This window comes from Protopterus annectens, chromosome 8.part1 (genome assembly GCF_019279795.1).
Source record: "Protopterus annectens isolate FY-2018-M chromosome 8.part1, PAN1.0, whole genome shotgun sequence".
Lineage (NCBI taxonomy): Eukaryota > Metazoa > Chordata > Ceratodontiformes > Protopteridae > Protopterus > Protopterus annectens.
The window spans coordinates 94,366,667-94,391,992 of record NC_056742.1 but is presented as its reverse complement, the minus strand read 5'-3'; the positions used below and the strand labels follow the sequence as shown (position 1 = coordinate 94,391,992).

At 38.2% G+C, this 25,326-nt stretch overlaps 1 protein-coding gene across 1 annotated transcript in view; it reads right to left on the bottom strand.

Moving 5' to 3' along the window:
• PIEZO1 (piezo type mechanosensitive ion channel component 1) overlaps positions 1-25,326 on the bottom strand; it is a 3,550,337-nt gene that overhangs the window by 1,962,764 nt on the left and 1,562,247 nt on the right. Inside the window, exon 6 of the mRNA XM_044081575.1 lies at positions 14,584-14,776. Within this exon, the coding sequence (XP_043937510.1) occupies positions 14,584-14,776 (193 nt within the window). The remainder of the gene's footprint in view (positions 1-14,583; positions 14,777-25,326) is intronic.

The window sequence follows — 25,326 nt, the reverse complement described above, 5'->3', positions numbered from 1 at the left end:
ACAACAAAGTGTAAAGACTTCTCATCTTCTCTTGGTCCAGGACTGAAAATTGCATAGCTCATCAGATGAAGAACAAAGCACAACTGCAAGTTGTCAAAACTTTTTCAGATGATATAAGAATGTTACTTGGTCTTGATAAATGTGCAAAAGCAACCTTTAAAGCAGGAAAACTGCAGCACCACGAAAACATCAGTTTGAGACAAGAATGTGATATAAAAGAACTTGAGCAACAGGGAGTGTATAAATATTTGGGACCTGATGCAGGATCAACAATAAAACATGAACAAATGTGAATAAAACTTAGTAAGGAATACTTTAGAAGACTTAAATTAATCCTGAAAACAGCACTGACATCTACGAACAAAATACAAGCTATAAACCAATTTGCTCTTCCTGTCCTAACTTACAAATTTGGAGTGACTGACTGGCCCCAAAACATATTGGACAGATTAGACAGGAAAATAAGAAGAATGCTTCATGCTCACCAAATGATTTATAAAAATCAGTGCATACCAACATTATATATTCCCTAATCCGGAGGAGGGATGGGCCTCCTTGAAATTGATTATATGTATAGAACTGCAATTGTGAGACTGCACATACATCTGCCGACCTCTCAAGATCCAAACTTAGTGAAAGTTTTGAAACATGAGGAGAATAAATCTAAGATGACTTCCCTGCTTAGTCTAGCAGAAGCATAATGGCGTCAAGCAGGAATGGAAATCAAACCAGAAGTAGATAAAAATCATGCAGCAACTGAATGTGCCAAAAAACAAAGAATATAAAGTGAAGGACCAGATGGGAAGACAAGAAATGTGGGAAATGCATAAATATAGCTGCAAGTACAGAAAAATTCTGGAAGAACCTCATGTTGATCAGGATCAAACACAGGAATGGTTAAGGAGAGGAGAATTCAAAGCAAAAGAAGAAAGGTTAATAGTGGGCTACATACACGTTGGTTTACAAAGTATATTGAACATTTGAGAGAAACAGACAAATGTAGGTTTTGTAAAACAAAACTGGAAACAGTTGCACACCTCGTTGCCGGCTGTGATATACTAATGGCAGAAGGACTGTATACTGAAAGACATAATAATGTGGCAAGACTGTTGCACATGGGATTGTGCAAATAATATGGTACTTATGTGGCTGAAAAACACTGGAAACATTAGCCACAAAGTATCATAAAAAATGATGACATTTACATCCATGGGATCACCCATTACCAACAGTTCAAAAGATAGATGCTAGAAAACCAGATATAGTGGTTCATGAAAAGAAGTAAGCAGCAGCACTGATCTTTTTGATTTTTTTTGTATTGAAATCGCCACACCCAGTGACTACAGTGCCTTGCATACAGAGACAGACGGTCATAAAATATCAGGGTTTGCAGGCAGAAACAAGAGCAATGTGGAATAAAGATACCCAGGCAGTTCTAATATTAGTAGGAGTAATTTAGATATATTACCAATACATGTAACCCTGTACGAATTGCAGGAGGAGTCATTGCTGGGCACATTGTGCGTGCTGCGAGGAGCACTTCTGTCCGACATCAAAGATTGGAACAGCACTAATTTCATGAACTTTAATCTTACTTCAACTTAGGAATGGGGTCCAATCCCCTCATGGTTTTAGGAGCTCAAAAGACTTGGAGAAATTAAAAAAGAAATGAAAAATATGAGACAAAAAGCTGGACAATTGAGAGGCATGCCCAACCTGAGTGTTTACTGGTACCAACATGCATTACCCATGCACCACACAATGTGGTCTCTCTTGTTTTTGCGAACACCATGATCACCTCTTCTGCTGTTTTGTCCTTAAATCGACTCAAACCTGGGACCATTCTGAAGGTCATAAAACCCATTCAATCTGCTCTCTCAAGACATTAGATACCCCTTGTTGACCAAATCTCCAGTTACCAGGAGTTCACCTCCACATTAGTGTTTATAACATATTCATCCCACCTCTGCCCATCACCCACACCCCACCCTTTGCTGATTGTGTCCCCAATATCATGTTCATGCTTTTTACACTTCTTGAGCCAATACTCCTCTCTGCCTCTACCTAGCTAGCCTCTTTCTTCTTTGCATCTCTTGTTGTCTGCTCCCTCTACCCCTTTCCCTAGTAATTTCTATCTGTTTTGTCCCCTTCTTTGGGTCCTCTCCTGTTTCCTCATCTATGTCAGCTTCCTGTTTGTTGCTGCCACCTTTCCTACTTCAAGACTCTGCTTCTTGCTCTGCCCCTGCCTAACTGTTGCCTTTTATTTATTTTAAGGTTCCTATTATGTCAGGAGACATTCTCCTTGTACTACCTCTGCCCAGTTCTGCTTGTGTTCTGCTCACATTTCCTGCCCTTCTATCATCTGTCTTCATCGGTTAAGACCCCTCCCACACACCAAGTACTTGCTGTAGAACAGGTGAGCCACATGGCAGGGTCTTGCAGTTTTAAGGGGAACAATGCTCTCTCTCTCCTTTTCTTTTAGTCATGCTACAAATTAAACAGTTGGCTGCCCCAAAATATGGGTCACTGTAAATATGGTCTGTTTTCCTAGGTACAATCACTTGCACATTCTTTCAAGCTTCCACAACTGCATACAGCCCTCTCAGTTAGAGATCCCAATGTTAGTCTGAAGATCAGTCCATGGCAGGCTCCCCTCCTTCACCTTGTCATCATGACTGGGTCTAGTCCTCTACTCCGGTCATTTTTTTTTTTTCTATTCTTCACAGGAGGTTCCCCAATATAAACTGGAAAAGGGGAAATATTTCCCCATCAGACCCCTTTTTATCTAACTTTTTTTAGTCTAAAAGTCCCTAAAGCAACATAACCTTAAAGTAAGAAAAATCTTTTCCTATTACTACCTTGTGTTTCAAACTAAATACAAGTTTGGTAGAAGGGCAGTCTTTATCACCTCCATTTACACACACTAACATTGAATGTTTTTTTTCTGTACTGTAGATCCTTGTCAACAAGCTCAGTGGAGACAAGTATCATACTTCCAGAACTAAAGACAGCTTCTCTAGCTGCTCCATTCACAAACACCTTGAACTTCACAGTGACACACAATTCAGTCTCCTGCATTACATACACAAACTGAAGTTTTGACCTGAGAATGCTTCACCCTCATTGTAAATACATCTAAAAATCTGCTTACATGGCAGTCTACAGGTTTCTAATGCCAAGGACATTTTTTTTGCTACAAATACCTCCTTTTACTACTTTTATAACATGGTTATCACAACTGTAAACTTCTTCCAATGTATTAAAAAATATATTATGTATGTATGTGTGTTATCAAATGGAAACTTCACCTGAGAAACAAGGCTCCACAAAGCTCCTATTGGAACTTTCAACTTGCCTTGCTTAAACAGCTGGAAATTCCAAGTTAGATTGGCAAGTTTGTTACAGGACATCTAATTGGCATAGACAATTCTATGATGTTTTTTACTATGATTTTTTTGCTGAACGAGCATAGCAAGTACAGGAGTTTGTGGAGTGTACACAATACATTTTCTCTCTGCTGCACAGACTACATCTGCAGTTTACGAGATCTCCCACTAACAAATGACCTTCCACAGTTTTGTAAGGCTATGGACCAAAGTGAAACTGAACTTTCTACATACTACAGAATGTCACAAATCCAAACTTAGAAAAAAATTATTCCAGTTGTCAGCATAGCTGACTTGGACAAAGCATTATAGATTTGGCACATTTAGGCTTTCACGATTCTTTATTGCTACTTCAAAACAAGAGGTTCATAGGTTTGGTTCTCCACTGAGGTGCCGTATGTGTGGAGTTTTCATGACCTCCCTTGTCTTTACATGGGGTTTCTCACGGCACTTTGGTTTCTACCCACATCCCAAACACATGTGGTAAGTTGATTAGTAAAGGTAACCTGTCAGTAAGTAATGTGCGTGTGCGTGTGTGTGTGTGTGTGTGTGTGTGTGTACACTACATGGAAGAAAGGTCTAGGAATTTACTTTCATTCCCTACTTGACTAGCAAACTCTGTGGACAGTGGCTGCTGTTCATGGGGTCGCTATAGGAGTCAGATGTGAGTCAACAGTGATCAATGGATGGATGCAGAGATCCTTAGATGTCTGCCTGTCAGTCATGCTAACTTTGTATCATGTTTTTTCTTCCACAAATGCATTTTAACGTAGCCAAGTAGAAATATAAACTGTAATGTCCAGCCTCAAAGTAAACAGACTACAGCACAAGGGCCACAACCTGTTAATAAGTAAATAAACAGCCCCAGATTAAAATGGATGGGTATCTTCTTTGTTAAATTCTCTGTAATGTTTGTATCCATCAATTAAGAAAGCACATCTCCTTTGCCATCACACACTATTTAAACAGGAATCTTCCTTTTTTTTTTTTGGTAACTAAAGATGTCTCTTATTGCAATTCAGAGCCCAGCCTACCACTGCCAGCAAGTCCTTCAGAATTAAATAAAGCTCAAAGCTATTAGTTTACACACCTTTATTAAACTCTCACTTTTAAGCAATAACATAGATATACATGCATTAATAGAAAAGAAAACCATATCAGCATTCTTCATTATTTTTATCGATTACATATTACATATATGTTTTCTTTTTAGCAATTATCATTAACCTCAACTTTACAGAAAATTGTTCCCTTAAACCTTCCTTCTCCTGAATATTAAACTGCATGTATTCTCCCACAAACTTAATTTATGTCTATGGAAGTTTTTTTTTCCATTTTCTACACATTCGACCTCCAGTTCTTATTTCCTTTACAACATTCAGTACCTTCAATTACAGCTGGTTTAGATTTTGATTTCCATTCTCTAGTATTTGCTTTTTTGGCAGTTAATAGCATTAAACTTAGCACTCCCCTATCCCTTGATCTTTGCCTCTTCATATGTTATCAACCTCCAGTATGGAAGGCAGTCTCTAACCTCAGTCCAAACCTCTGCTTGAAACCATCTCACTTTTTTACCTTTCCCTTTGAAATTATTTGTTTCAAATACTTTGGTTACTTTGCTAATTCTCTCCATTAAATTCCAACCCCCTATAGTTGAGTTGCTATACTTAGAATACTTTCTAATACTTCAATAACATAATATTTTGCATACGTTTTGTAACTCTCCTAAAGGACCTGCATGCAAATTCATACTCTCACCTTACTTCTCCAACTTCCTCCATTTCATCATCATCCATTTCCACTCTGATTTATAGTTTTATGCTTGCATTATATATGCGAGCCTTACGACTGAACCTTTAGATCACCCATTCAAATCAGGTAACCCTAAACTATCTTATTTTAGTGGAAGGATCAAATTAGCCCACTTAATTCTTGACCTCTTACCCTTCCAAATAAATTCCTTCAACTCCTTATTACTTATAGTCCCCAACGTCTCTTCTGGTTTATAAAAATGTTCCTCACCTCTATATATAAAACTGACAGGACTAAAAACATTTTCACTGTTTGTACATTAAAACCATATCCATAATCAAAACTTTCCAGCTTCTCGACTTTTGTATTATCTTTTGTTGAGTCTCTTCTTGCACATCTTTAGCTGCCATAATACAATTGTCTTTAATCCAAACACCTAAACACGTCATCCTATGTCCCCATAAAAAGGGTTAGCACTGAATCAATTCAAGCAAGAGTACATAGTTCAGCCTTTGTTTTATCTACATGTATTCTAAATCCTGAAAAGACATGAAACTGCCTCGAAATATTCCACAACACTGAAATGTCCTTTTCTTGATTTATCAAGTAAAAATAACACCATGTGTGAATAAAGCTAAGTTTTCTTGATTACCATACCAGCTGCATCACTGAATTTGTAAACCCCTTTTTTCCCTTTGGCAATGGCTTTAAATACAAAGCAAAAAAAAAAAAGGAAAGAGGATACCCTCTGCCTGGTTCCTCTGTTCAAACACAGCTTGTCATACAGGAACCCCCTGTCACCTTATATCTTGCCTCCATCTCTTCATATATACTCCAAATTAAGTTTATTAGTCTATAAGGGAATGCAAATGTTATCATTGCCAACTCAAAATTCCAGCTGACTCAATTGAATGTTTTGTCTGCGTCAAGACCCACCAACAATAGTGGCATTTTCTTACACTCTGCTTCCCTTTGAATCACAACTGTTCTACTAATGTTGCTAAATGCTTGTCAATCCTCGACAAAATCACACTGATACATACCTATCAATCTGGCAACACATACAGACATTTTATAACCAGACATGGTGTTTTTAGTGTGAAAAAGAGCAACATATCACCAGCAAAAAAGATGCATAAGGGAAACAGCAAAAGTAAGGAGTATCTAGGGCCCTGGATATTTGAGTTGAGGTGAAACGTCTTAGTAAATGGCTCAGTAACTAGTGAAGATCACCTATGGGGCAATGGGAAGCTTTGTTTAGGTTTCTTGCAAATCCAGATAGCAGAAGAGAATAAACTACGTAACTTACAACATGCTAATTATATGCATTAAACTTGAAAAACAGGCTACTACCTTGACAAAAATAATGATGTTACCTCAACAAAATTGACTGGTAAAAATACAGCAACAACTTTTATTCATTAAATACTACTAGCACATCATCAGTGTGGCCTTCTTAGTTTAAACAGCATAAAATTTCCACAGGGGAAACAGTAAAACATTCAAGGAAAAATTCAATAAATGGCACATCACATGTAAACAGTGAAACTGTCAGATACTGGTTGAAACTTCAAAGCACTTAATTTGCAATTAATTTGTTTGTGGTTCCATACACAAAGCATTCCATATTTTAAAATAGGCCATACTACTTTCTATTTCAAATAAGAACAAGTCCATTATCAGCTTTTCCTGTCTTATGTGGTACATTACACTAAATTTCAACAGTCAATCATAAAAGAGAGTTTTCTTTGAAAATGCTTAACTACTGGACTTAATACTATATTGTTACGAATGTCTTTCTAGTGTTTCAAAACCTGTACGCTCTCATTTCACAAGGATTAGAGAAGACAGACCACTTGTTTACTTTGACAGTCATAGCAACCAATTTTGTGAAAACTTATCCAATTAACTAGAAGACTCTACAAAGAAGGAAAACGTAAAAACTTTCTGAGCATTGATATCTTGTTATAAAGCTGCATCCATATACAATGCCTAGCATTAAAGTCTTTCCTAAAAGGGTATCAAGAGTTTCTGTGTGAGATTTTGGGTTGGGATTTCAAAACTCTTAGGCATTAATCAATCAACCTATTTTCCAGACTCTTTTAAAGAATGGAACTAATACAGCATTCAAAAGAAGCATATCTAGTAACAAAATAGATGTTTTTTTAATGACTTAATACCAGGAAAACTAAAAGTTCTTAGACGTAGAGGATGTTTCTTATTTATACTTGCTGGTCAAAGCCCATAAGTCTGTCAGTTTATTAAGTAAACTTGCCATAACAGTAGATGTTTTAATGATCACTGTTGCAGGAGCCTTAGCTATATGGGTTATATTCTGCATAGGATATAACAGCCGGCCTGCTTGATAATCTTAAGGGCACCTTTCATGCACCCAGACCATTGACGGCTCAAGCAGAGCTGATGAAAATAAATGATCTTGGCACCAAGCCCTTTAGAGCTTTCATGCCAACTGAAAGAGGGAGCCTAGAGCATTGATAAAGGACAATGCAAGATAAATAATCAAATTTTACATTCTGGCAACAAAAATCACACAAACAAGGGAGGTGGAGGGAGAGAGGCGCTACTACAGCAGTGATCATTCAAACAGCTACTGTTATGGCAAGTTTAGTTACATTACTGTACTACATTTATCACTTGACCACTGCTGCAATAGCCTTAGCTACATGAATAGAAAACTATAGCTTATAAAAGATTAGGATGATGAAGGATGAGAAACCTGGAAAGGAAGTCACGCTTGCAGTGCTTTATGAAAGTATGCAAAGAGGACTAAGTTGCTGCCTCTAGAATACCTAGAGTCCACCCTTTTCCAAAAAGCCACTGATGAAGCTAAGGCCCTGAATGTGTCTTTACCCTACCTGGAATGGACTCTTTATGGTGGAAATAAGAGAAGATAGCACAGGAAACCCTTTGGAAATAGTCTTCTCTCACACAGGTTGCCTTTTTTTTCTAACCATCACAAGAAATTAAAAATGAATCAGAATTTCTGAAGGTTTCTGAAGGTATCAATGAATTTATTTAATGAAGGTTTCTGAAGGAACCTTTCTGAAGGTATTAATTATGTCAAGACAGTATCCGAGTTGTCTACAGATATGAAGAATCCTTTCTCCCTACTTTTTAGGTTCTGAAAAAAAGACAGGGAGATGGAAAGATTAGCTCAAAGTAAATATGAATACCACTTTAGGTATAAATGAAGGATTAGTTCTCAAAGAAACCCTATCTTTGTGGAAAATGAGATAAGGCTGACTCAACATTACAGCTTGCAACTCAGACATGCTTCTTGCAGAAGTCAGAACAATCAGCAAAACTCTCTTCCATGTTTAGAACCTCAACTCAATATGATGTGCTGGTTCAAAGGGAGTAAGAGTTAATTTATCAAATGCAAATTTAAGATCCCAAGAAAGAGTCACCTATTTCCAAGGGGCAAGGGTATGCAGAACCCTTTTCAAAAACATTTTGACATAGGAATGCACTGAAAAATGGGGATCCTTTGGCAGACATGCTAAAATGGCCAACAAATGAACTTTGACAGAGGAGTAAGACAGGTCAGAGGATAACTCACACAAATATTGTAGAACCAGAGACATACTAGCCTTAAAATGGTCTTTTTTTGACACCAACTAAAAAATCTTTTCATTTTGATAATATATGATTTCATAGTAGCAGATTTCTTTGCCGCCTTTAATACCTGCTACATATCCTCAGAAAACAGGTGCCTAAAATGTATTAAAATATTATCAAGATGGTTAGTTGAAGTTGTTTCAAGTTGGGGTGCATCAAACCACCACTGTCGTATGTGAGTAGTTCCAGTCTTCGAGGAAGACTGCTTCAATTTGCCCTTGGCCATTTCCAAAAGAAGGGAGAAACACCGTTTTCCTGGCCCAGAAGGGAGTTACCAAAACAATCTCTGGAGAATCCTCCAGAATCTTCAGAATGACCCTGGATATTAGTACAAAATGTGGAAAGGTATGCAGAAACATTCCTGTCCAAAGAAATATGAAAACATCCATTTTCCAGGCCTGACTGCAAATAGTCCTGGAGCAGCATTTTGCCAGTTGTTTGCAGTGAATAGAGGCAAAAAGATCTACCCAAGATGTTTCCCACAACTGGATTAATTCATAGAAGACTTGCCTAATTCAATTTCTATTTGTGAGGCTCTGTCCTGGTCCTGCTCAGCTTGTCTGACACAATGTTTTGCTCTGACACAACTTAAGGTGCCTGTACAATGAGATTGTGCTAAATTGCTATAATACAGGGTACTATGGCTAATTTTCACGGATGGTAGAACCTGGACCCTCTCCGTTAACATACCGCATAATTATGGTGTTGTCTGCAATCACTTTCAGAGGCCCTGGGGAACAGAGATGACTGACAGAGTTGAGTGCATTTATTACTGCCAACATCTCTCACATTTGTGTGTTTTGGTCTTTTTTATTCTGAAGACTCTGCACTTTTACCTTCATAGACACAGCTCCACAAGCAAAGTCTACTGGTATCTCCACTAAAGTGGGTCCATGGAATTTGAAATGTCAGAGGGTGTTGATATTAGGATCAAACTTACTTTAGGTACCACTGAATCTTTCTCACGGGGAGTCTGGCTAAAGGAATCATAACAATTATAGATGCCATGACTGCTACTATTCCGAAAAATTTCCTAGCTTAAGTCCTCGTCTGAGTAGAAAACTCAAGACTAGATCTAGATATAGATCTATTTTTCCCTGTGGAATGTTGTTTTGAAATGAAGAACATAGAAGACATCCCAGAAACACAATACTGTGGGAAGGAGTCCAACAAGATTTTTGAATATACTCCTGGAAACCCAGTCTGCAAAGGAGATCTCGCACTCAAGTGAGAGATTCCTGAAACTTTGAAAAAGACTCTGCAAATATAATAAGTCATCTAAATAAAGAAAAATACTATCACGGGAGCTAGGCATTTTGTGGACATCCTTGGAGCAGCGTATAACCCAAAGGGTAATGCAGAAAAGTGATAATGTAATCCAGACACAGAAAATCTTTTTAAAGAAGTTTGAAATATGAGGCTATAGCAGTAAGATAGGCATCCTTCAAATCTAGAGTTACCAAAAAAAAAAACTATTGGAAGAATAAGAGATAACAGGTTGGAAAGGTATAAGCATTTTAAACTTTGAGACTTTCACAAACTCATTGAGAAAGGAAAGATAAAGGACTGGTGTACATGAGGCTTCTTTCTTTGGTACCAAAAACATTCTTGAATAAATCCTTTCCATATCAGAGAGATAGAGGAACAGGTTCTATGACCCTCCAAGTCAACAAATGTTGAATGACAGGAAGGAACAAATGCTTGATCTGCTGGATGAGGTAGAATTCCCTGTCATCTGTACCCCTGATACCTCTCAACTGTACAGATTTTTGCAGAATGACCAGATTTTTGCCTCATATTTTTGGTCCATTATTCATAAAATTGTGGTTTTCTGGCAAATTAGTGGCAAATCATTAAAGAGTGAAGTTAGAAAATAATGAAAGACACTTGAGTTTCAGACTTCATACCCTTCAGAAAATTCATGCTAATGCAAACCCTGTTATTCTATCAACTTTCATCATACCCCCAAGTGCAAGTCTGGCCCCAACAGATAGGAATATGTTAATCAACAACAGATCCTGATTTGCCTGTTTACCTTCTCCACTAGGTGGCAACACTTTAGGAAAGTTCAAGTTGAAACTCCAATCAAATACCAAGATATCAGAAATCCTCTGCTATGGTAAAGATTAGAGTAGTTACCAAGCACTACTCAGACTAGTAAGGGTACTGCAATGCAAGGTTTTGGTCTTCTGAGAAGTTTGGTTTTATCCATTACTCACATAACCAAATATATTCCCCAACGCTGGAACAAATTTCAACTACTTGTGAAATAGTATAGCACTCACTACTGTCAAGGTAAACCTAGATAACTGGGTATAAAACCTGACCCTACCCATCTATTGTCTATCTTGTGTTGACCTCCTTGAGGTCTGACTGAACTTTTGTATATGGTTTATTGGCTAGGCTTGGAATGGTCAGTTAACTGACTGACTGCTACTTACCCATGAACCTATTACTCTATGTATATGAACTCAAATTCAAGTTGTCTAACATCAATGGAAAATAAGTAAATATTCAAGATGACTAAGTTTATTTGTATATAAAATAAAAGACACTCCCTCTGGTGCGACTCCTGAGTCTATAAAAATTAAAAAATGAATAAATGGTCAACTGCAAATCTCTGTGGGATACCAATCTCTGGGGGAAGAATATTGTTTTATCAATCTTTAAAACAAAGATTCTGCTTCAAAATTGTGGAAAGGCACAAAGTCGTTTTTTAATTTCATAGTTCAAGGTTAAATCAGGAAGAGGAGGATGCAAAAATTGTGGACTGAAGGCTCTGCTGAGGTCTATAAACACAGCATCCGTCAAGAAATCATTATTTATACTTCATTAGGATGCTGCAAACAGGCCTAAATCACTGCTGATCACTGTTAGCAATGTTACTCAGACAGAAGACATTCACTTGTTTTGTACAAACTTTACGAAGATTTACACCAGCACTGAAAGTAATGATACAGGCTTACAGTTCAGACATGAAATGCTCTCGCATTTGGAAACTAGCAACAACGGGGCATTTTTCTAAATGTCAGAAACCCTACAAAATAAAAAAGGTTTTGCGATACATTTTAAAAAGGAGGAGGTAAAGAGACACAGCCTCAGGACTACCAGCATTTAGCGAACAATTTACTGGACTTCTGACCTCAAGTATATTTATATTTCTGACCTGAAAAGGAGTACAGTTCAAATCACTAATGTAAGCATTCTGCAGCACAGTACAGGCACTGAAGGGTTACCAAGATCAGTTATGAATTTGACTTCAAGAACTCCGCCATCACAGTAGGATGCAAACAGCACAATTTGAAATGTGAAACTATAAACTGGTTCAAATAACACCTCTACCAGTCATTTATGCATAATCCACATAGTCTGTCTATAAGATGAGCTTGCTTTCCCCTGACAAGCTCAATTTTGTACAATCTTATTTCATTCTTGCATTTGTCAAAGAGCAAAAAAAAAACATCTTGATTTACTACAAATTTGAGCTTTGACATCTCCCCAATGTGCAAATTTGTTCAGCTAAAGGAGTCTGCGCACACTGCAAGTTTTAAAAAGGAACTTTTGCCTTCCAGTTAGGAAAGGTTTACAAGGAAGAGATGGAACCAAAGGGAAACATCCAACTCAGAGACTGAAAATCATGTTTCACAGCAGTGTATCTGACAGAATCTCTGAAAAGGGGAATATGCTTCAGCCAGTGATACAAGTGCAGACTCCATATTATGTAAAGATTGACAAAAAGCAATGAGAATGCCTTTCCATCGCTGCTCTCAAAGGATACACCTGCTTTAATTGAGGAATACTAAATGCTGAAGATCAGGAATTACAGCAAGTGAGATAAATGAAGTATGAGAACTACAGAAGAAAAGAGGCAAACACCAACTATCAGAATAAAGACCAAAACAAACACAAAGTGTATAGAAATATAGTGGTAAAATGAAGATGGTCGGGTTATTAGATTAGCAGCAGAGCTTAGTCTGCAGTGTTGGGAACAGCAGACTGCCACTGAAAAAAGGAAAATGGGGAAAGCGGAAAGGATAATGATAAATCCTCCTTGAAAAAGGCAGGAATGCAACGGAGGAATATGCAGTCATCATTTCTGTAACTGCCAGTGGAGGAGAGAATAAAGAGGTGAACATGACAGACATAGTTTGATGGTTCTATGTACATATGAATGCAGCCATGAGTCCACAGAGTGCCTCAGAAATAGAAAAATGGGTAACAGGGATGGGATGCAGGTGATGCATAACAAATGCAGCCATTAAATAAAGCGCCCATGCCTTTACTATCTGTTTCCAAGCCTAGAAGAACCTCTGCTGACACACTATACTACAACTTAAGGTCCAAAAAGGAACAAGAAAGCAAGAGTTCAGAATCCAGTTAAAAAAAAAATTGAAATCAAATGTGCACCAGCCAGTGCCTATAAATATGGAATCAGGATTTAAATATCAGTTAAGTGACAATTAAGAAGAATGTGTACAGAAGATGCAAAGTAGAACAGCTTGAAATGCAACTGACTTAAGATTTTCACTGCAACCAAACATAATATGAAACAGAAGCCAACAGAAAGAACTCAGAACTTCCTTCAGGCTCTTCATAACACAGTCACATGCTGAGTTCCGTATCAAAGGACAAGTGCTGGTGGCTGGACACAGTTACATCAACAGTCTAATCCTCCATCCACATTTCACATTATACTTAAACAATAGGTGCCACAAACCATTATACATATTCACTATTCCTACCATGTAAATGAACATCAGGGAGCATTTTTTTATCATACTTGTATGCATCTCTTTTATGGCAAGACAAAATCAAGTCAGAATAAGGAGACATGACTACTGAAGGATACAACTCAGCAAATGTTCTTCAGTGTGGTCCCGGTATGACCACTTAACACAGGAAAAAGTTGCGGCTACAAATTTCACTCACTCTCTCTTTTGGGTATGGGGCAAACCTGGCAGATCACAAGTCATATTACTGTAGCATAAGAATGCAGGGTATCAGCATGGAATGTGGATGATGGGAGTCTTACAATTAAAAACTCAGTATGGGCTGTACTAATTATAGAGCACAGACTACAGTACACTGTCAGCTCCAATACTTCAGCACCCCAGATGGGGACCACTCAACTTTAGCACCACTCCACTTACTAGAAAAGAAACTAATGGAAATAGGTAGGAAAACACGGTTCATATTTCACAGATCTATTCAACAGGCACAGCATACTTGAACTGCCTGTGCAGTACTGCAGTGATCCATACAAATCATACTGAATAAGCAAGCCTAGTGTTACTTAAACATGACATTTGTATGAGCATGTAAAAAAAACAAGGTTTAGCTTTGCCAAGATGATGGGCAGAAAACACAAACTAAGCAGCCTTAGTATTGTCAAAATCCCATATTTCTGTACCCCTATCTTTAAGTTGTATGTAAATAAGTCACCATTTGCTTACGGTTTTTGTCTATATCACAGATACCAGAGTTTTTCAAGATCTGGAGCTGTAAACATATAAACTGCACATTATTCTGCCACACAACTTTAGGTATGTTTCACTGAATACAAGTAGTATGACTTTTAAGTTAAAATACTGTTAAGTATGGTAACCACTATGTATTTTCAAGGAAAGTGAGCAGCATTTCATACCAGAATCTGTCCCATTTTAAATGCACCGTACTCCATCTCAGAATCCATACTCTCTAAAATGGGCTGTATTCAGATGAGGAGTACTGCATACCAGAATATATTCCCTTTTAAATGAACTATAATCAAAGCTGTAAAAAATGAACATTTTGTAAAACCAGATACCTGCAAGTGCCAGCAGCACTATAGCTAAGGTCTTCCCCATGGCCTTTAACAATTTTTGAGCAACTGTCCGCAGCTTAGCCATCCTTGCAGTGAATCTGCTTGGCTTCTTGTATGGCTCTTCCCCTTCAGGATATTCTACATCTTCATCATTTAGATCTTCACTCTCTGGTGGGTCTCCATCATCATCACCTTCCTAAAATACAAAAACAACCATGGGCCATTTCCATAAATCAGATAGACATATTCAAAACACTTTTTGTTCTCTCTTTTAATAGTACAAATTTATTCATATATTTATTTAACTGGTTGGATGAACTGGACCAGGTACCCTTTTCAGCCAGGGAGATAAAAAGTACAGTTGTGTAAGGAATTAGCATTACAGTAGATTTCCTACTGTTCACTGTTATAGTATTCTAAACAGATGGACTTTTGTCACTGACATCTGGCCATGGTACCAAAGCCTAAAAACTTTCCAGGAGTCATGCATCCAATGTATGAAATCAGCACATTAGCATAGGCTACATAAGCGGACAGGTGAACATAATTCCTCACACTATCTCCAAGCCAGCAGACTGAAGACAACTGGGAACAGACTGGTCAGCTAAGCGGAGAAATACAGGGGAAAAGGAAAAAAAAAAACCTCTCATCTTAGAAGCTGCCAAACAGGGCAAGAGAGGAAAAGGGGGGGGGGGGGTATGAAGAATATATATTTTATATTTTATATATATATATATATATATATATATATATACACACACACACACACACATGCACACACACACACACACACACATATATATATATATATATATATATATATATATATATACACATACACACATTCTACAGTGTTTCTGCCATTTCACACAAAGCTAATCGGAGGAAGAGCACTGAGCAAAACTCTGATCTCTGATATATAACATTAAGTATCCTATTTTTTGCTTATTTTTACTAGTTATTTATAGCAATTTTTGTCTGCTGCATACTTTTTACTGTATTTTATAGCTATAAACTAATCTGCACGGTTGTATTAAAATTGTCTGCCTCACAGGGCCTGATAAACAAGGTTTTTACTGTCACACTGTTTGCAAATTTTTTCTAGCTAGTTTCACCATGTGTGAGGAATTACATGGCAATTTCCTCCATTTGTTAAACATCTTGTTACACAGACAACCCTCTCCTCCTCCCACATAACACAAATACTTGCGAGAGATGCAGCTATTTAGCCAAACTGGAGGCTGAGCTCTCTCAACTCAGGACTGGCAAGACCAGACAGGAGGAGAAGGCAACTACACACACCACAAAACCAGCCTCACATAATGCTACCACTCCACTGAATCAAACACAAACACACAAAGACATACTCGGAGGCTCTGAGTAAAAATTTACCTAAACAGCAGAGGCCTCCAAAGCAGACACCCAAACAACTGCTACCTCAAGACACCCCACAAGCAACACATAAACCACAAAAGCAGTGTGCAAAGCAGTCACAGCCCTTAAGGCCAAATACAACACCAAACATACTTGTCATAGGTGACTCCATAGTCAGACACACTGACGTCCCACTCACCAGGCTGAACAAGGAGAGGGTCACAGTAAGCTGCCTATCGGGCGCTAGAATCCGCCACATAACACAAGCACTCGGGTCACTCCACAGCAAGTACAAATATGACACAGTCATTGTCCATGCTGGTGTGAACGACCTGAGATGCACCTCCCTGGACTGCATGAAAAGAGACATAGAGGAGCTCTCTGATTATGTAGCCCAGGCAGGTATGACCCTAACCCTGAGCAGTATCCTTCCTTCACCAAGAATGATGCCACAATATAGAGACAAGATGATCAGCTTTAACAATTGGCTTAATGTCTGGTGTCATTCAAAGGGGATCCAGTGTCTGTCTGCCTGGGATGACATGCTTGACAAGCCACGCTGCTTCGCAAGGGACGGCTTGCACCTGTCACCCCTGGGATTCCGGATATTGGCTAAGGCTCTTGCCACCCCCATAGTGCCTTTTTTAGGCAAGGCTCAAATTCTAAACCTACCACCCTAGAAAACAAAAATGGGAAGAAATTGAGGGTAATGCTGCTCAATGCCAGAAGTCTAAATCTCAAAATGCACGCACTCGAGGCCCTTCTCAGTATGGAGAACATCGATGTCTGTGCTGTAACTGAAACCTGGTTCAAGGCTCCTGAGAGCACCCGGCACTATTAGGTTTTACCTCATACCATGCGGTCCGGCCCCAAAACCCGGACCACTCCTCAAAAGGAGGGGGTATAGCCATATTCATAAAGGATACTCACACCTCCAGGTTGGTGGCAACGCATGAAGCTTCGAAATCCATCCAGGTGCAACTAACAATAGGCAAAACTGCTCTACAAATTGTAGCATGCTACAGGCCACCCTCTCAAACTCAGGAACCCCACACAGCCTTCCTGAAGACACTGGAGGGTATAAATGTATCTCCAAACACCATCATATTGGGTGACTTCAACTACCCGAATATAGACTGGGAACATTACTCAAGCCCTAACTTTCTAGCCCAACGGTTCCTGGAGTTCATAAATTCAAATGCCATGGAACAGCTAGTCACTGTTCCCACGAGAGGAGAAAATATACTAGATCTCATTGTCACAAACATGGGGACAAAATGCTCCACACGGAAGTACATCCCTCATTGGTGAGATCTGATCATAAACTAATCTCACTGGAAATCCACATCCGCCCCACCCCAAACAAAAGACCATAGTGAAGAACTTCTCTAAAGCAAACTTCACACTACTCAAGACTGGTGTGGTATCCTTCAAGGCCCCTGAGTCAGAGGAAACCACAACCCAAGCTGGAAGCCCTTACAAATGCCTTCTATGAACACCTCCAGGACTGCATGGATCAGGCAATCCCAAATAAAACCAAGACTCTTTCCACAAAGGGCAAGCGTCCAGTCTGGTGGACCCCAGCCATTAACAAACTTTACAATAAGAGGAGAAAGCTATTACATGATAGAACAAAATCCATAAAAGGGAAGTCACCCCTGATCATTATTAGTAAAAATTACGAGCACTCATAAAATCAACTAAGGCCAATTTTGAGAGAAAAATTGCCATGGATTCAAAGGACAATCATAAGGCCTTTTTCAGCTATGTTAGGAACCTGGGTGGAAACTCACAGATATGCTCAGAATTAGTCCAAAATGATACAAAAATCACTGAACCCACAGACATTGCCAACATACTGGCAGACAGGTTCAGTGCAAACTTCACCCCCTCCCCTAAAGGAGAGATAACTATCCCAGCCGAGTGTAGCCTCCCGGACATCTCAAATGCGCAGGTGAAAGCTGCTCTCTCTAAAGCTAAAAACACAGCATCAATGGGACCGGATGGTGTCCCCGGCTGTGTGCTACACGAGCTAAATGAGGAATTAAACCCGCACATAAGGCAGCTGTTTAATCTCAGCCTTACCACAGGATACGTGCCCAAGGAGTGGCGTACGGCAACTGTGGTCCCACTCCACAAAGGTGGAGCCTCTACGGACCCTGGTAATTACCGCCCCATAAGCTTAACAAGTCTAGTCTGCAAAGCTATGGAGAGGATCATAATGGAGCTCATAAACAAAGATATAGGGGACTTGCAGACATTGGACCCGACCCAGTTTGGCTTTGTCAAGGGAAGATCATGCCTTTTGAACTTGGTCGACTTCTTCGAAATAGTCACCAAGGCCATTGATGAGGAAAGGCAGTCCATACAGCCTACCTTGACCTTGCAAAGGCTTTCGACACAATACCCCACTCGGGTATTGTAGAAAAACTTACCAGCTTAAATGTAAACCCATATGTCACAAGATGGGTTGCAAACTGGCTTAAGGACAGAACCCACAGGGTTAGAGTTGCTGGCGCTGTGTCAGACTCCAAGCCGGTCACAAGTGGTGTCCCACAGGGCTCGGTCCTTGGCCCCTATTGTTTGGCATCTACTTCTCAGAAGTACAGGCCAACATGGGAGGACTTTGGCTGACAAAGTTTGCAGATGACTGCAAACTGGGCCATAGTGGAAAGTGCATCGGACACTGATATCCTTCAGAAGGGGCTCACGGAAACAGATAGCTGGTGCCAGAGCCATGGCCTGAAGTTAAACGCCAAAAAATGTATAGTCATACCCTTCGGGAAAAACAAGGTAACCCCAAGCTACCATATAGGTGGCAATCCACTAAGCACAGAAGAGGTTATCAGGGACCTGGGGACCCAGGTTGACAGTGGCCTTTCTTTTGACACTCACATTGCTAAAGTGGTTAGAAAGACCTTCTACATTGCCCACCTGATCATGAAGGGATTCACATCCAGATCTAGTGAGGTCATTGTTCCCCTGTACTCTTCACTTATCAGACCAATGATCGAGTACAATGCCCCATTCGGGATGTATCTCACCCGACATCTGCAGCAATTGGAGAGACCCCAAAAGTTCCTCACCAAAAGGATAAAGGGACTCCAAAATCTGTCATATGCTGCCAGATTGAAGAAACTCCAGCTCTATTCAGTCGCATACCGTCTGCTCAGAGGTGACATGTGCCTGACATACAAGGCCATGTCCAACCCGGAATTAATGGACATGCTCCACCTCAAAAATCCAAATCCACCAAAACCACTAGAGCAAGCGACTTAAACCTTAGCACGGATATAAATAGGACGTGCTGGAGGGATAGATTTATCACTCAGAGACTCCCTATGCTGTGGAATAAAATCCCGGTCCATGTGAGGCAGAGCACCTCGCTGACTCTGTTCAAGAGAAATCTAGACCTGTGGATGGGAGATCGTAGGTTTACCCCGGGAATCATCTCTGGGTCACTGCTGGACAGAGGCACAACAAACTAATGGGCACAGTATTTTTTCATATAAGGGGTGGCGTAAGCCACAATAATTTGGGCTAGGCTTATAAATGCCTTAGGGCAGATAGCCTAGTATAAACCTATGAACCTATGAACCTATCTGTTTGTGTTTGTTCTCATTTCCTGCCAAGGAGTGCATCATATAACAGATTTGTTTGCAGATAAAAGCATTCTCTAGAGTCTCCTTGCTCCTTTATCTGTTTAAAACTTTCATTTAAAGGCTCACTGCTGCTTTTCTGCTGTGATAAACATTTCTGCATTTTTTTCCACCTAAGTAGTGTAGGTAGTAGCTGTGGCATTGTCCATATTCAGGCTTGTGTTCTGGGCCTAGTTTGTTTGCAAAGGCTGTGTGGACGAGCACATGTTCCAGGCCATATCAGGTTAGCAAAAGCCATTTTGGATTTCATTGGGAGTGAAGTGTTTATGGTCATTGGCTGATTGGGGTTACCTGGACTACAGCTTGGAGTAAGCACCTCATTGGTTCTTTCAAGCTTTATTTTTAAAAATTTGTTTCAGGTTTCAACTTTCTGTTACTTAAGAAGTTACTTCGTGAGTGTTTCTGCCATTTCAGACAGAGCTAATCGAAGCAAGGGCACTGAGCAAAACTCTGATCTGTGATATATAACATTAAGTATCCTATTTTTTGCTTATTTTTTACTAGTTATTTATACACTTATTGTCTGCTGCCACTTTGTACTGTATTTTATAGCAATAAACTAACCTGCACGGTTGTATTAAAATAGTCTCACAGGGCCTGACAAATAAGGTTTTTACTATCACACTGTTTGTAAATCTTTTCTAGCTAGTTTCACTGTGTGTGAAGTATTAACTGTCAATTTTCTCCATTTGTTAAATATCTGTTTGTGTTTGTTTGTTCTGATTTCCTGCCAAGGAGTGTACCATATAACTGATTTAGTTTCCCACCGTCCCTCCCTATTGCCATCCTGTTCTTATGCTTGGTGGATTTGCAGTTGCCTGCGCCCCTCCTGTAAATCTTATCTGGGACACTCCTCCCTGTCTAGTGTCATTAGCTCATTCTATGAGCACCACAAACAAAATACAGTCCAAACTAAAATTAATTAAGCACACTGAAGGTATGACTTGTGAAAACCAAAGGCAGACTTTAATACGAATAAACACCAATACCGGTCCTTGTGTTCTAGTCCTTTAAATTAAGCGCTTTTGTTTCTGACCAGTCAGAAACTTCTTCAGAATACATGACCATTCCATAATTGAAAATTTATAGTCAAGCAAATCCACGCCTTCAATAAGCAACACCCTATCACAACCCGTGTTGAATACATAATACATAAGCATATTCTTAAAAACTTTTTAGAGAACTTAAATAAAAAGCATCTTCTTAAAATACATGTAAATTCAAACTATATACACATTCTATATAAAATTATGAAACAATACATATAAGAAATATTAAAACCTCATAAAGGACAACATTTATCTCTCTAATGCTTTCAATTTTAAAAAATATGTTATAGAGAGGGATTCGTTCAGACCAGGCCATTCAGTAGCATTGGCCCTGATCTGCCATAATGTTTCTTGTTTTTCTAAGTTAAGGGTCCAAGGCCCCCCCCCCAAACCTGTATTCCATCACCTCAATAACAAAAAACCTGAATGAATGGTCACTACATTCTAAAATATGTTTGGCTAAAGCATTTGTTTCTTTCTTGTTTTTTTATGTCCCTTAGGTGTTCGTATATTCTATTTCTTAATTTCCTTTCTGTTTTTCTAGTATAGAATAATTTACATTTGTTACAAATAGCACAATACACTACCCTTTCAGTACTGCAATCACATTTGTTGTTCAATTTCACTTGTATTCTGTTTATGCTGAATGTATTTCCCTCAAGGATAAACGGGCAATAGCGGCAAGCTCCACATTTTCTCATACCTCCCATTCACTGTATGGTGGTATATCTGCTCATCCGTCTCAAAATGTTTTTTTTTTTAAACACCTCCCCTTCCTATATACTATAATGGGCAGTTCACCCAATTTACTATGAACATCTTTATTACTGGATAAAACCACCCATTTTTTGTATAAGATATCCTTGATGAAATTGCTGGATGCATTAAATATGGTAATAAAGGCGGTTTTAAAATCCCTTTGTTCTATGTTATGAGGTATTAAAGTTGACAAAACCATTTCCTCATTGTTCTCAGTTGAATTGTTGATGCTCTCAAGTCCCAAAGGGTAGGTGGTTGCATCAATTTAAACATTACTGAGATGGTTATTGTCAATGGGATCCTTCTTCTTAATAAGCGGTTTAAAATAGCTGGATTGCCTTTTGTTAATCACTTCTAATATGACATCTCTAACTACTCTGGCTGGATATCCCCCTGCTCAAAAACATTGTTTTCAAAACATCACATTCATTTAAAAAAGAATCTAAGCAGGATACCATTCATGCAGCCCTCACAAACTGCCCTTTAACCACACCTTTCTTCTGTTTGTAGGGGTGCCCACCATCAAAGTGTAAGAAGCTGTTAGAGTAAGTTGGCTTTCTGTAGATTTCAGCCAGAAAACATTTCAAAGTGGAATCTTTAATCAATTTCACATCCAAATAAGCAATCTCATTATGGTCTATATAGAATGGGAAAATTTCAAAAAGCATGTTGACTCATTAATGTATTTGATAAACTCAGTAATCCTGCTTACAGGTCCATTCCAAAAAATAAAAATATCATCCAAAAATCACAAATAACTTTGACAATGACCATAGTATGGGGAATTAACAAGACATCTTTTTTCCCCATTCTAACATTACTATGTTTACATAAATGCCACCACGACGCCCCCATAGCAACCCCTTTCATTTGTAAATAAAATTCATTGTTAAACAAAATGAAATTATTCTTCAACACCGTTTCTAGTAGTTGTTCTAACATGTTAATAGCTCTTTGTTATAAACTTTTTCTCAGTAGGAAATCACAGAATCATTCAAGGCCTATATTATGTGGAATAGATGTATATAATTCCTCCACATCAATAGTGATACAAATGTCAGCTATCAAAAATTCAAGCCTATTTATTCTGTCAAGAAAATCCCAATAATCCTTCACTATAGTCAGCTCATCTTTCAATAAATCCTTTAGTTTAACATAAATGAACTTAGCAATGGGTTGAGTTATAAACCCCCCTAGAATCCACTATGGGTCTCATGGGTGGATGGTCCAAGCCTTTGTGAATTTTGGGAAGACCAAAAATTGTTGGAAATTTGGGGTAGGCTGCATTCAAACAATTGAATTTGTCAATTGTAATACTATTTTCAATAAATAATTAATTTAATTCATTTCTGATCCTTCTATGTGCCCCATTTATTTCATTCATGGCCACTACCATGTATGTATCACTCTAATACCTCAAGCCTCTTTTCTTGATAAAGGGTATTATCCATAATCATAATCCCCCCAACTTTATCTGGTTTGATGATTCTTACTGAATTATTTCTTCTAATTTTATTCATACGTACATTTTCAGCCTCACTTTAAATTACATATTACATTACGGATATCTATTTCACATAACTTCTCAAACAGTGTTAAGACCTCTAGCCAAAAGGTCACAGTCTACAGTGCTTATAGTCAAAGTAGAAAAATTAAATACTTTAAAGTCACCATTCGTTTTTAGGTGAATGGATAAAGCTAGAGGTCTTTATTTTGTCCCAGAGAGAAACTTTGACATGGAAAATACAATTGTGGATCTGAATTTTTTTATTAGGAAGTTAAATTTAAACATTTTATTTCAGAATGTGGAACATGCGAGTGATCCATTGCACATATCCAGCACATATAATCCACCCATTCATTCAGCCTTAATAGCATTTGAGAAGTTATGTGAAATAGATATCTGTAATGTAAAAAGTAATAATATAATTGGTAATTTAAGTGAGGGTAAAAATGTAAGTATGAATAAAATTAGAAGAAATAATTCTTTAAGAATTATCAAACCAGATAAAGGTGAAGGGATTATAATTATGGATAATACCCTTTATCAAGAAAAGATGCTTGAGGTATTAAAGAGTGATACATACATGATAGTGTCCTTGAATGAAGTAAATTGGGCACATAGAAGGATGAAAAATAAATTAAATGACTTACTTATTAAAAATAGTATTACAATTGACAAATTCAATTATTTGAATGCAGCCTACCCCAAATTTCCAACAATTTTTGGTCTTCCCAAAATTCACAAAGACTTGGACCATCCACCCATGAGACCCATAGTTGATTCTAGAGGTTCTATAACTCATCCCATTGCTAAGTTCATTGATGTTAAACTAAAGGATTTATTGAAAGATGAGCAGACTATAGTGAAGGATTCTTGGGATTTTCTTGACAGAATAAATAAGCTTGAATTTTTGATAGATGGCATTTTTATCACTATTGATGTGAAGGAATTGTATACATCTATTCCACATAGTATAGGCCTTGAATGGTTCTGTGATTTCCTATTAAGAAAAGGTTTACAACAAAGAGCTATTAACACATTAGAACAATTACTAGAAAGTGTTGAAAAATAATTTCATTTTGTTTAACAATGAATTTTATTTACAAATGAAAGGGGTTGCTATGGGGGCGTCATAGGGTGGCATTTATGCTAACATAGTAATGTTAGAATGGGAACAAAGATGTCTTGTAATTCTCCATACTATGGTTACTTTCGAAGTTATTTGCGATTTTTGGAAAATATTTTTATTTTTTGGACTGGACCTGTAAGCATGATTACTGAGTTTATCAAATACATTAATGAGTCAACATGCTTTTTGAAATTTTCCCATTCTATAGACCATAATGAGATTGCTTATTTGGATGTGAAATTGATTAAAGATTCCACTTTGAAATGTTTTCTGGCTGAAATCTACAGAAAGCCAACTTACTCTAACAGCTTCTTACACATTGATAGTGGGCACCCCTACAAACAGAAGAAAGGTGTGGTTAAGGGGCAGTTTGTGATGGCTGCACGAACGGTATCCTGCTTCTATTCTTTTTTAAATGAATGTGATGTTTTGAAAACAATGTTTTTGAGCAGGGGATATCCAGCCAGGCTAGTTAAAGATGTCATGTTAGAAGTGATTAACAAAAGGGAATCCAGCTATTTTAAACCGCTTCTTAAGAAGGATCCCATTGACAATAACCATCTCAGTAATGTTCAAATTGATGCAACCACCTACCCTTTGGGACTTGACAGCATCAACAATTCAACTGAGAACAATGAGGAAATGGTTTTGTCAACTTTAATACCTCATAACATAGAACAAAGGGATTTTAAAACAGCCTTTATTACCACATTTAATGCATACAGCAATTTCATCAAGGATATCTTATACAAAAATTCAGTGGTTTTATCCAGTAATAAAGATGTTCATAGTAAATTGGGTGAACTGCCCATTATAGTATATAGGAAGGGGAGGTGTTTAAAGAACATTTTTGAGATGGATGAGCAGGGATACCACCATACAGTGAATGGAGGTATGAGAAAATGTGGAGCTTGCGACTAGTGCCCATTCATCCTTGAGGGAACAACATTCAGCATAAACAGGATACAAGTGAAAATGAACAACAAATGTGATTGCAACACTGAAAGGGTAGTGTATTGTGCTATTTGTAACAAATGTAAAGGATTATATATTGGAAAAACAGAAAGGAAATTAAGAAATAGAATATACGAACACCTAAGGGACATAAAAAACAAGAAACAAACAAATGCTTTAGCCAAACATATTTTAGAATTTAGTGACCATTCATTCAAGTTTTTTGTTATTGAGGTGATGGAATACAGTTTTAGGGGGAGCCCTTGGACCCTTAACTTAGAAAAACAAGAAACATGACTGCAGATGAGGACCAATGCT